Raw genomic sequence first — 13,157 nt, forward strand, 5'->3', positions numbered from 1 at the left:
AAATAAAAACAACCCTTGTGTGAACAAACAGGAAATGGATTACTAATGGACAAGCAAACTGGGGTTTTCTGGGGTTGTACACAGGGTAGGGCGCAGAACCTCCCACAGCAACTGGGAATGTCAATGCCTCTGTGCAGTTTGCTCTTACAGATAGTCACCCCGCTAACCCCATAGAAAGGAGGCAGCAGAAGTGATTCTGTCTGTGGATCCTTAGAGCACAAACAAGGATAGTACTTACATACACAAGACAAGCTCTTGTGGGTCCAGCTGGAAACACAGTGACAATTCCTGGAAAAACTGCAATAGCACACTGGCACTAAAGACAACGTATAAAACTAGCCAAAGGATGGGGACTGGAATTGCCTCCTGGAACCCAGGAGCCAATCCCAGAACAAAGGAAACACTTATACACTTGCGAAGACTGATAGAACACTTACCAGACACAAATATTCGAGAGGAAACAGAAACAGAAGGAACAAGCTAAGAGACAGAGGCAGGAACTGGAAACAGGCTCAGGCTGAAGCAAATACAGGACTAGGACTGGAAAACAGGGCACAAACTTCTGGCTGAAGCAAACAGAGACAGGACTGGGAAACAGAGAGCAGGCTCTGGCTGGAACAATCAAGGACAGGGCTGGAATACCAGGAGTAGGAATAAGCAGTAAATAGGACTGGGAAACAGAGAGCAGGTTCAGGCTGAAACAAGGCAGGATCAGGACAGAGAAACAGGGAGGAGGCTGTGGAAGAAACAAACAGGTACAAGGCTAAGAGATAAGGAGCAGACTCTGGCTGGAACAATCAGGAACAGGGCAGAGAAACAGGTAACAGGTTCAAGCTGGAACAGAAACAGGAACAAGACTGGAACACCATCCGATAAAGGGTCTGTAACACAAAGGAATCGAACTCCAGTACATGACGGGAATCTTGAGCAAATGGTTGCTTATAAGCAGTTCCAAGCTGCAGAAAACCCCAGGTGGAATCACATGATTGGGCTACACAGGAGAGGTCTCAGGTGTGTGTAGTTTCAGATGCTCGCAAGCCCTGGAGGAGAGGATCCGGTGAAAAGGAGCAAATGGACTTCTCCCCTAGAAAACAATGGGAAACAGAATCCAGGCTTTCCTGACTACAAGGCTGTGCATTATGAGATTTGCAGTCCCAGGAAGCAAATGTAATACTACAAAAGCATACCATGGCGAAAAGAGAAACAAACTGGAGTCAGCAAAGGACTCTAGATGAGTGTTCAAGGTTATTCTCAGGCTTCCGACAGTCCCCTTACAGCGCCCCGCAGAGATGGGACGACCGAGTCGTAACACAATAAACCATTTGTACAGAGTGCAGCTCCATCCACCAAAGTATCCAGCGCTAAGTAGAATGAGTAGCACACAGGCAGTAGGGAATTAATACAATCTACAATTAATCACCAAAGGAATAATACAATCTGAGAGTTAATCAAAAAGTAAAGTCATTAACTTCTTTTTAAAGATAGATCCTGTGTGAGCTCTTCCCAAAGCGGGGGGAGGGCATTCCATAGTTTGGATGCTATGAATGTGAAAGATCTGCCTCCTCTTCTAGTTTTACGTACCATAGGAACTTGCAACAATATAATGTTGTTGGATATAAAAGATCTAGATTGATACTAAGGCCACCATCAGCTTGGCTCAGGAAGGCAATTTGCTCCAAAAAAACAAATGTATCAGAGTTTAATTTAAAGACAATTATTGTTGATCAATTTGTCTACTCCTCTTAGAACCTTTCTCAGAGTCAACATGGCCTCTCCGTTGTCCTCATGAAAAGACAGAAGCAGTTGAGTGTCATCTGCATATGAGATGACCTATATACCCCAAAATTCTACCAACTTTGTCAATGGCTCCAAAAAGATACTGAATAGTGTGGGGCTCAAGGTAGATCCCTGCAGGACCTCTTATCTTAATAGCCTAGGGGCTGATGTGTAGGGAGAAAGATAAATTGCCTGAGATCTATCCTTGAGGAAAGATTTAATCCAGTCAAAGGCCTGTTCTTGTATCCTGATCTTTCACCACTGAAATCGAATGTGATACAGTATCAACGGCAGCTGATAAACTGGGAAAAACCACCATAGACAAGGAGCACTGATCCAGGTTGCCTTTGATAAATTCAGTCATTTTCAACAGGGGCCACACTATGCTGAAGCCATGTAGAAAGCCCAATTGAGACTCATGCAGAAACTTGTTAGATTCTAGGAAATGTGATAATTGTTGGTTGACAAATTTCTCCAGAATCTTAGAAAACTGCAAGCAGCAGAAAAATTGATCTAAAGTTGCTCAAAACTGTTGGGTCAGCTTTAGGCAATAGAGGGGACAGTTCCGTTTTTTCCAGCTTACAGCTACTAAGGCAGTTGTCAAAGAATCGTTCAAGACGTGCTTATGTACTGGATTTGTGGTAACCAATACAAATGTAAGATACAAGGAGGGCAGGGGTCTAAAGGAAACCCAGATTTACATCTAGATAGTTTGTGGTGATCGTGTTATACACGGAGCAGGGGATGTTGTGACATCATTATCATGATGTCACGACATTCCGTGTTCTAAGGAGACAGTTGAGGGGTTTGGAGAGCTCTGTGCCTTTTTTGTAGTACTGACGTTTTCTCCTGAATCTAATCTTTATGGAATAAAAGAATAATAATCCTATCTACCGTGGAGAGAGATCATTTCAGTGGCGACGAGGATGAAAAGGAAACTACGACATTAGAAGTGAAGAAATCGGCCGTCTGAAATTGAACGTTTTTACGTGAGCTGCTATTGTTTTATTGTATTTACATTTTGTGCTGCAGGGGGCACAGAGCTGTTTGCTCTATCATTTTAATGTTTAAACAACGTTGTTATTTTTAAATTTGATTCGTGTTAACGTTGTTATTTTTAAATTTGACTCGTGTTGTAGGGAACAGCTGTTCCCTATCGGCTCGTGCGACCACACGAGTATATGCTCGCGCGACGGCACGAGCGTAAGCGGCTCACATTTGCTCGTGCGACGGCATGAGCATAAGCAACTATTACACACGTGTCTCGGGACGAGCGCGTGTAATTTTGTTTTCTCAAACACGAAGTCAGGCAGTTTTAAGCAATTCTGCACACGCGTCTAGGGACAAGCGCGTGTAATTGACTCACCTGAAGTTGAACAGAGTGTGTTCTTCGAGTTGTTCATATATAAAAAATAAAAAATAAAAACATAGAAAAGAGCTTCAGTTTTTTTTTTACCTCACCATCGGAATAGAAGAAGGACAATTATATGAAGTTCAGTTTTTTTTTCCGGCCATCTTTTAATTGGCAATTTGACTTGAACTTCAAGAAGAAATAAACAAGAAGTAATACGTTCATTTTTTTTACAACATTTATAAGTAATTGATGATATTAAATCAATTATTTTGATTATAAAAGGAATTATAAAAATAAAAAAAAAGAGAAAAATTATAATATTAACAACAATAATTAAATATGCAAAACGTTTCACCACCAGCACCTTTTTTACAAGATCCTGGTGATCCACCTCTTGAATGGAGATTGTGGCTACGTGCATTTAAGGCATATCTTGGTGCCATAGATGGCCACAAATTTAGACCGGAAAGAAAAAAAAGTTTATTGTATTATCATCTGGGAGTTGAAGGACAAAACATTTTTGATCACCTACCGGCCCATGAATTGGCTGAAGAGGAGGAACTGGATGAGTTTGATATGGCAATTGCCCAACTTGATAAATATTTTGTCAAAACAAAGAATGTTGTGGTACATCGTTACACATTTTTTACAAGATCACAAAGCTCCAGTAAGAGCATAGACACTTTTATAACTGCTTTGAAGGTTTTAGCAGCCAAGTGTGAATTCGAGAACTTTACTTCGCAACTCATCAGAGATCAATTAATTGCCAGATGTCACTCAAAAAGAGTTCAAGAGAAATTACTGTCTTGCAAGGATCCGTCGTTGAATGTTCGATGGAGGATGCCAAACAGCTAGAAGCTTCTATGTGTAAAACAACAATTTCTGGAGCAGTCCTTAATGCGCAAGGCAGCAACAATAAGAAACAAGATCATTTTGAGAAAAGACAGGACAATGCTTTTGTCCGGAATAAGTTTAATCAGAAACCAACTTGTTACAGATGCGGTTCCTCTACGCATGTGTCATCCTTCAAGAATTGCCCAGCGGTTCATCTACAGTGCAGAAATTGTAACAAAACAGGACATTTTGCAAGAGTATGTAGGAGCGCCAGAAATAACAATGTTCGTTGTGTATTGGGTGATGATACTGAAGGTGCCATGGGTGAACAAAGTAATGAGTATGTTTTAGTTGTCAAAGATGTTGCCAATATAAACAGGGTTGTCAATGATCCAAACATTGATGTAATGATCGATGAGACAAACATTAAATTATTAGTTGATACTGGGGGTAGAATAACCATTATAGCACAAGATAATTATAAGGAAAATTGGGTTTCCAAAATTCTCTTTCCCCCAGATGTAGCCACGGTTGCGTTTGAAGGTAGCAAAATTGATTTGCTGGGTTATTTTTGGGCATCATTGACTATTTTAGATAAGACATTACGAGGAAAAGTCTATGTTGCCAAGAAAGGCATCAATGTTTTAGGTCTACTTCATCTAGCTGAATTCAATCTTGCAATTAAGCCTGGTCGAGACAAACCTGTGGTAATAGAGAGCCCTGGTTCAATTAATGTTGCTTCAAACCATGTATATTATTGGCAACAAAAGTTCAAGAAGTTGTTCTGTGAACAGTTAGGTAAGATTACTCACTATACACATAGAATAAGACTCAAGCATGATGCTGTCCCTGTTAAACATAAACTAAGGAATGTACCCTTAAGTGTAAGGTCCGAATTGTCTAATATGTTGAAACAAATGTGTGAACAGGGAGTAATAGAAAAAGTTGAAGCAACATTGTGGTTGTCTCCCATAGTTTTGGCCAAGAAAAAAACAGGTGATTTAAGAATGTGCGTGGACTTGAGAAGCTTAAACGAAGCAATATGTGTAGACAGTTTTCCTCTTCCAAGAATCGACGATCTCATTGCAAAAATAGGTTCATGCAGATGGTTTACCAAACTAGATTTAAAGTCGGCCTATCATCAAGTGGATTTAGATGCAGACTCAAGACATTTAACAGCGTTCATTACTCCGGATGGAACCTTTCAATTCTGCAGATTACCTTTTGGATTAGCTTCGGCGGCCGCAGCATTTCAAAGACTGATGTCAGACATGTTTTCTGATAACTCTAATGTTGCAGTTTTTCAAGATGACATTTTAGTCTTTACCGGTGATGAAATTTCACATGATAAGATTTTAGAAGAAGTTCTTTGTACACTAGAAAATAGAGGGGTGACTTTAAGAGGTGACAAATGTGTTTTCAAAGTTAAGGAAATTGAGTATCTTGGTCATGTTTTTTCAGAGGGTGGTGTTAAACCTAAGCCAAGTTTAGTCAAAAGTATATTAGAAGCTCCTGATCCCAAGTCCAGGGATCAACTGTTGTCGTTTCTTGGTTTGTGTGAATTCTATGCTAAGTTTCTTAAAAATTTCGCAAAAAACACAGAATGCTTTAGATCAGCATTAAGGAATTCTGTATTCGTGTGGTCTGATGAGTGTAACAATATGTTTGAACAGATCAAACGTGAAATTGTAAGTGTTCCTGCCCTACAACCATTTTCAGAAAAAAAAAATACTGTAGTGACTGTTGATGCATGTGAATATGGTCTTGGGGCTGTTCTTTCACAATTGTCTGATGATGGACATGAAAGCACTGTGGGATTTGCATCAAGAACACTGAGACAGGTTGAACGTAAATATTCTGTTATTGAAAAGGAACTCCTGGCTTGTGTGTGGGGTATTGAAAAATTCAAACAGTACCTGTGGGGCAGACCTTTCACATTGAAAACTGACCATAGACCTCTGGTGGAAATACTATCTGGCAGAAAAATGAAACGTTCAACGGCGCGAATAGCTAGATTATCTGCCAAGTTACTGGAGTTTACATTCTCAGTCGAATACATTCCTGGTGGGAGGAATAGGAGAGCAGACTGTCTATCTAGGTTACCTGTTGAAAATAGTGAAGAGCAGGATTGGGAAACTGAAATTGAAGAATGTTTTGTTGCCTGTGTAACTGAGAATGACATGCCTTTAAATGAAGAAGAGTGGATAAGAGCGGTGTTAAATGATGGCGTTTTGTGTGATGTAATGCGTATGGTCAAAGCAGGTTGGTCCAAGGAAAAGTGTTTATCATTGGAGTTACAACCGTATTGGAAAGTTTCTGATGAACTGTCTATTGAGGGTAACAAATTAGTCAGAGGCAAGAAATTTGTTCCACCAGCGTGTTTGAGAAAGAATTTAATTGCTACATCTCATACTGGTCATCTGGGTGCAACGATCACTAAAAGACGATTGAGGTCTGATTTTTGGTGGCCAGGAATGGATAAAGAAATTGATAATTTTGTAAAAAACTGTACAAGGTGTTGTACCAGTGACAACGTTTTGATTACTGAAGGGGTGACCAGTACCTTTGTTCCGTCACCTGCAAGAGCTTGGCAAAAATTGGGGCTTGATTTTCTTGGTCCTTATCACATTTTGCCTCCTGACATGAGATATTTTGTGGTCATAGTTGATCATCTATCCAGATGGGTAGAAGTTGAACCAGTAAGGTTTCCCACCACTCGCTTTGTGATTAATTGTTTGAAGAAAATCTTTAGTCGTGAAGGTTTCCCAGAGCAAATTCTAACTGACAATGGAGTTCAATTTGTGTCGTCAGAGATGCTTCAATTCTTGAGCAAATGTGGAATCAAGCACATAAGAACACCACTTTATAATCCACAAAGCAATGGCATGGTAGAGCGATTCAATCGTGTTTTAGTAGACTGCATTCAGGCTTCCTACAGAAATCATTTACCTGTAGACCAAGCTATAAAAGAACTAGTATGGTCTTATCGCACTACACCTCATGTTGCCACAGGAAAAACTCCATTTGAATTAATGAGAGGGAGATTGGCATCTACGGAAATATGTCCTTTTTGGATGGTGAAGTTGTTCCATGAAGGTAGTGATTTGAAGGAAGTCTGGCAAGTTGCCAAACACAATGCTAATTTGTGTGGGTTACAGAGAGCAAAGGAAAATAACAGAATTAGGGAGTTGCAGGTGGGTGATTGGGTGAGAGTGAAAAACCCAGTGTTAGTTAAGAAAGGCCTATCTAAATTTAAAGATTCTCAACAGATACGTGAAGTACGTAAAAATGCGGTGATGTTATCTAATGGGAGTTGGTGGAGTACTTCACGCATAGCGTTGGATCCGGCTGTAAAAAAAATTGAGAATACTCAATTCAGTAGAATAAGCAAACCGGTTAGTAATTGTCACAGAAGTAGAACAAGTACTAGAATTAGTTACAAACCAAAGAAATTCCAAGACTTTATCACGTATTAGTAATATTCACATAATATGTTACAGCACAATTATTGTAAATAGTAAGGTTGTAGTAGTGTTCTGCATTATTTAGTTCTGTTAAAAAAAAAAAAAAAGAGGAAGTAATGTGGTGATCGTGTTATACACGGAGCAGGGGATGTTGTGACATCATTATCATGATGTCACGACATTCCATGTTCTAAGGAGACAGTTGAGGGGTTTGGAGAGCTCTGTGCCTTTTTTGTAGTACTGACGTTTTCTCCTGAATCTAATCTTTATGGAATAAAAGAATAATAATCCTATCTACCGTGGAGAGAGATCATTTCATAGTTCCTTTGCAGAGGCCTCGAGAGATATGGTATCAAAAACAGATAGCTGAGGGGCTGAGTCCGTGATGTAATTATCTGAGATTAAAAGAGGAACATCACTTCTGAACGAAGAGTATTTTCTCATTAAAAAACTCCGAGAGGTAATTACTTAATTTCAAAGAAGGGTTTACTTTGTTTTCCATAGCAGCAGGGGATAGAAAAGACTAAACATTTTTTTTATGTTCTCATGGGGTATTAGAAACTAATAATATGTGGACTGAAAATTATTCAAGTGTATTGCTTTGCACAATTTCCTAAGAGCTAATTTGTAACTGTTTTTTTGCAGCAGAATCGTAAAATTAATCCCATTTCTTTCAGTTGTTTCACAGAATCTTTTGTCTTCCCTCAGACATGGTGAAAACCAAAAAGCAGTAGATTTAGCACGTTTTGAATGCAATCCTAGAAGAGGAAATGCAGTCTAAAGCATCAGTCAGACAATTATTTAAATTGACTGCATCTGAGTCTGGTTAGTTTGGGTGCAGTGGACAGGAGGTGACCTGAAGAAAGGTGCTCAGAAATTTGATGTCATGCTTTAGACGCTCTAGGTAAAGTTACATTTCATTAGATCTCTCTTTCAGATTGACTACATAAAACAAATACTATAAAGTTATCAGACCAAATAAGTTTGGAAGAGGGGCCAACTTGAAAATTGACAAGTTTGAAAAAAATGTAGGCCAAAGAGTTGCCTGTCTTATGCGAGCTGTCATACACCAATTACACCAAATAAACACCTTCATGCACTTCTCTGAAATGCTTAGCTGCCCAGCAATGAAGGTTATCCATGTGTAAAATGAAATCGCCAAGAACCATACAGTTGGCATAGTGAAAGGAAAGCCACAAAAATAGGATTTTTCAGAGAATCATTATGACAATCTGGGGGGGGGCAATAGATAAGGGACCACAGATGAAGAAAAAGTCCGCGAAACTTCAAGAGTGAATGCCAAGCCCTCTAAGTCTTCTACACCATCAGCTCTAGTTGCCGAGCAGATGTAAATGGTGAGGTGAATCACAGCTATGCCACCACCTGTTTTGCCTTCTCGGTTTATCTGTTGAGTTGAGAAGCCTGGGAACATTGCTATCACATAATTAGGTGCTGATGTTTCTTTCAACCATGCTTCTGTAAGAAACGTAAAAACCTCAATTAACTTCTATAAGTAGACTATATACATCAACTGCATGTTTTGGAAAATATCTGCAGTTAATAAGAGGCAGAAAATTATTTTAACAAAGTATACTGTAAAAAAAACATAATAAGATGCCATGAGTGGGCCTGCATACATTAACATGCACTGGCATTCATATTTTTGGATTCGTTTCTTTTGCACTTTACCAATTTAAGGAAACCGAGTATTTCAAAAGACAATAGTTTAGCAGCCAAAGTTAAACATATTAGCTTTATCAGTGTTTGATTCCTAAAACAGGAACAGCTCGACTGATTTCCGTAAAGGAAAAGACAGGTGAAACGCTTTTACCATGTGTGCACAGGACGATAGTAATTGTCTCTTTAAGCATCCGATATTTGAAATGACAAACAACATTCAACATTTATTTTTATCGAAAAGGCATATAATGATAAATATGAGCAGTCCTTAATGTGATTGGATAATAAGCGTAGAATGTACACACAGTAACAAAGACAATTATGCGTATACTGCAAAAACAAAAACTTCATTATAACATGCTGCAAAATGATAAAATGTAAATTGGGGCATGACACTATGCACTATGCCTGTAGTAATTTTCATCATTGCAAACATAGAAATTCATTACACATTTGTACAACTTGATGTTCTTCCCAACCCCAATTGTTAGACACAGATAAGTAAATAATTAATGTATCCCTATCCTCAGAAGCAGATTGCATGAGAATACACATTTATAACCACACACATTTATCATACAGGGATGGATTTGAAACACACATCTTACAGACTAATGTGGAAAGGGACATTGAAATCAAACCAAAAGAAACTGATAGCAATCCCTGAAAAACAGATTGCAGCACTGTATACGCACAGCATCAAACTCCATGATGTTGGTCAAAATGACAACAATTTTGCAGTTTTTGCTTAGTATTTGAGAATATTGTCTTTCCAGCATATACATATTTCCTAATGAACAGCCATTATATTAACTATACCATGACATAACCTCAAGTGTTGCAGAAAATGTGTCAGGAACCCCTGTACACCTATTTTGTATTTATTGTGAACTTTGACAGATGTCTGCATTATTTTGTTTTATTTTCATTAGGGTTATTTCAGTTCTCTTTGGGACTTCCTCCTCAGCCCAGTGATCCTTTGATTCTCCCTGCTGCTACAGCACCAAGCATTACTGTGAATGAAGAAATAGGACAGATCAGGCTGTTGGTAGTTCGGGCCCAGGGCCTTCTGGAGAGAGTGATGGTGAACTACAGGACTAACTCAATGACAGCTGTCAGTCCTGATGATTATAGCGTAAGTAAAACTAATAACATTATGAATATGACTGCCATTCCACTGTGGACATGCAATTACAGTATATGGATGATGAGATATCATGTGCTAAACCTGTCAATTTTGAGGGTTTGTTTTTAAACCAAAATGTTCCTATTCCAGGATTTCATCTTATGAATACCGAAGATTTTATTTTACCAGAAAAACACCTAAATAATCTAAAATTGGATACTTCTATCTGCATATTCCTCACCTCAAGAATCTCCTCCGGTAACCAAATGGATCTAGAAAAGTGGAAATAGCTCTCCTGTGCTGGAAGGTCACACAATGGCTCCAACACAACTCCAGTGTCCCACCGGATATGACATCACTGAGCACTATACAGCATCACCCCAGTTCTCTCATATCAGTTATTTTTTTCCATAAATCTTTACTCTTAACTGGAGTTGCTTTCCTCTGAAATGTGAGCTTCAAAACTTTTCAGTGCATTTAGGGAAAACACCGCATATGAAAAGTTCAGGGTCCCATTAATGTTGGTCTTGGCATCATCTTTTTTGTACCATCATGACACCTGCCCTGGCAATATTTGAACCTGTGTGTGTAATTCTTGAATTTGTGTATGACTCCAGGTCGGTTTAACATTGTGGCTTCCTCCACTTGAACCTGGAAGAAAACCTCTCCAAATGTAGAAGCTGTGATAAGCAACTGAGTGCTTCTTCAGATCATGTACCTTAGACAGGTGCAGGTACCTTCATTCCCAGTCCAAGTTGAAGACATTTAGTATGGAGAATTCTTCTTCTTTTGACTGATGCTTCCAGTCATGAGACTGGTCTTCTGGTTGTTGGGTCTTTTCCCTGACTCCAACCTTTATGTCATCTTTCTAGCTGCCTCCTCTTCTGGAAAGCAGGTGCCCAAGATCAGTAACTGTCTCTATTCTGGCTCTGTGTCCAGTGATGCCAGATCCACTGCCTGCTTCTCCGGCTTCTTGTGCTGACCCTGCTTCTACTCAGACATTGTTGGCTATGATCATCCTCCTCTGTCTCACTCTGGTGTGCCTTCAGACCACAAGGTACCTACAGCACCTTTACCCATGCTTCTGCTGATAGCTTTCACCACAGTGCCGGTTGACACCTGTCAGATCCCGTTCAGATGGACCACACGGCCAACAGTGGCTACTGCCCCCCAGCCATAGTTTGGGGCCAGTTCAGATGTTCTGGGGCATGCTATGCAATGGCCCTGCAAACTTGGCCAAGTACAACTCTTTCTGCGCTTGACTCTCAGGATAGCGATGGTGAGCAATCACAGGCTCCTTAGGGAGGTAGTGTGGGGGCAGGACCTCAGATCTTCACATTCAGATGGCACAATAGGGTAATATCCAGCCCAGTGCTTATCTTTTATGTAAACAACAAAAGGTTTGGACTTAAGCAAGGATTATGCACAGGTGCAGGTGGTTGAATTACTCTCAGGTAATTGTGCAATGTCTCTTTTACCCCTTTTGGCAAAAAGTACTAACGTGATTGTCTGCATACATTTTAGACCTTGTTCTCTGGAGCAAGCTAAGCTCTGTATTCTACCAGCTAGCTTTTATATCAGTCCACGCTGTGGTGCAGCGGCTCCTCTACTGTGTGACCTGATTGCCAGCATTGTTCAGGATGATACCCACTGAGACCAGCATCTCATTCGAAATACACATCTGGCTCAGAAACTGTGGCTACTTTTTGAAGTTCAGTAATCCCTGCTAAATGTCTTTTTGATGTAGACCAGCTATTTGAACTACGAGTGTACAGGATGCTGGAAAAAATTAAAAAAGGTCAAGACAGAATTAAAGCTATGCGGGCACTCCATACCCAACCCAGCAGGTCTGTTTTTTGGTGCCAAGAGGAGGAGCAAAGGTTGCAGCTGCAATACTCTGTCCTGTTTTCCAGCATTAGCAGCTTTTTCAAGAATGACAAAGTTCCAAGCCTTATCTCAGAGGAGGAGGATTTAGAGGTGATGGTTCTGTAAAAGCTAGAGGAGCCCAAGGCAAGGATCCTCTGCTGCAAAGCAATTCATCACTTAATCACACAACACATGTTGGGAGAAAAATAAGGTTATTTCTTTCTCAGTTGGAAAAAGTAACCTCAGACTAGTGATTCTTGTCCATTGTCCACATGGATACTGCTTGGAATTTCATACCACATTAGCTTACATACTTCCTCATCACCTCACCATCAGCCAGGAACAACAAAAAACGTATTGCTACAAAAATGGGCAGTAGAACTGGTTTCAGCAGACAAGAGATGATAAGAAGTATATTCTCTACACTTTCTAATCCCCATTAAGGATGGAACAGAGATCAATACTGGACCTCAAGCCACTCAGCCATTACATAGTGTCAGACAGCTGCAAGTCATCATTCTGATGCTCTTTCCAGGAGACCAGATGGCAACCCTCAATCTCAAGGATGCCTACTTTTCTATGTCCATCCACTTAGTACTCCAGTGCTATCTCAGACTTGTGGTAAATGGACAACATTATAGGTTCAAAACACTACCCTTCTAGTAAATGCCTGGCATTGGTTGCAATGCATCTCTGCCGCAGTGCCAGTCATGTATTCCCATCTCAGGAAAAGAGGGTGATAAAGAGTAGCGGCTGACAGCATGTGTAGCACACGCTTAACAAGAACTCACAACTTTTTCCACAACATATACAACCCTTTTTTGGGAGTCAAACTCAACACAGTGACAGGAAACCCTTCCCCAACAACAAGAGAGTGATGGCATTCCAAAGTATGCTTCTCCTTTACCAGACAGCACACCCTCTGACATTGAGAACAGTAATGAAACTGCTAAGTATGATGGCATCTTGTCTTTCAGTAGTTTCAAATGCACCCGCTACAGCAGTGTCTGGCCAGGAATTGGTCACCATCAAATGGTTGGTGGGATGACCTAGTGTT

General features: G+C 40.1%; 1 protein-coding gene across 1 annotated transcript in view; it reads left to right on the top strand.

Moving 5' to 3' along the window:
* The window catches only part of ADGRV1 (adhesion G protein-coupled receptor V1), a 2,003,619-nt gene that overhangs the window by 467,875 nt on the left and 1,522,587 nt on the right, over positions 1 to 13,157 (top strand). Inside the window, exon 24 of the mRNA XM_069225272.1 lies at positions 10,041 to 10,243. Within this exon, the coding sequence (XP_069081373.1) occupies positions 10,041 to 10,243 (203 nt within the window). The remainder of the gene's footprint in view (positions 1 to 10,040; positions 10,244 to 13,157) is intronic.

This window comes from Pleurodeles waltl, chromosome 1_1 (assembly GCF_031143425.1).
Source record: "Pleurodeles waltl isolate 20211129_DDA chromosome 1_1, aPleWal1.hap1.20221129, whole genome shotgun sequence".
In the NCBI taxonomy this organism is placed as follows: Eukaryota; Metazoa; Chordata; class Amphibia; order Caudata; family Salamandridae; genus Pleurodeles; species Pleurodeles waltl.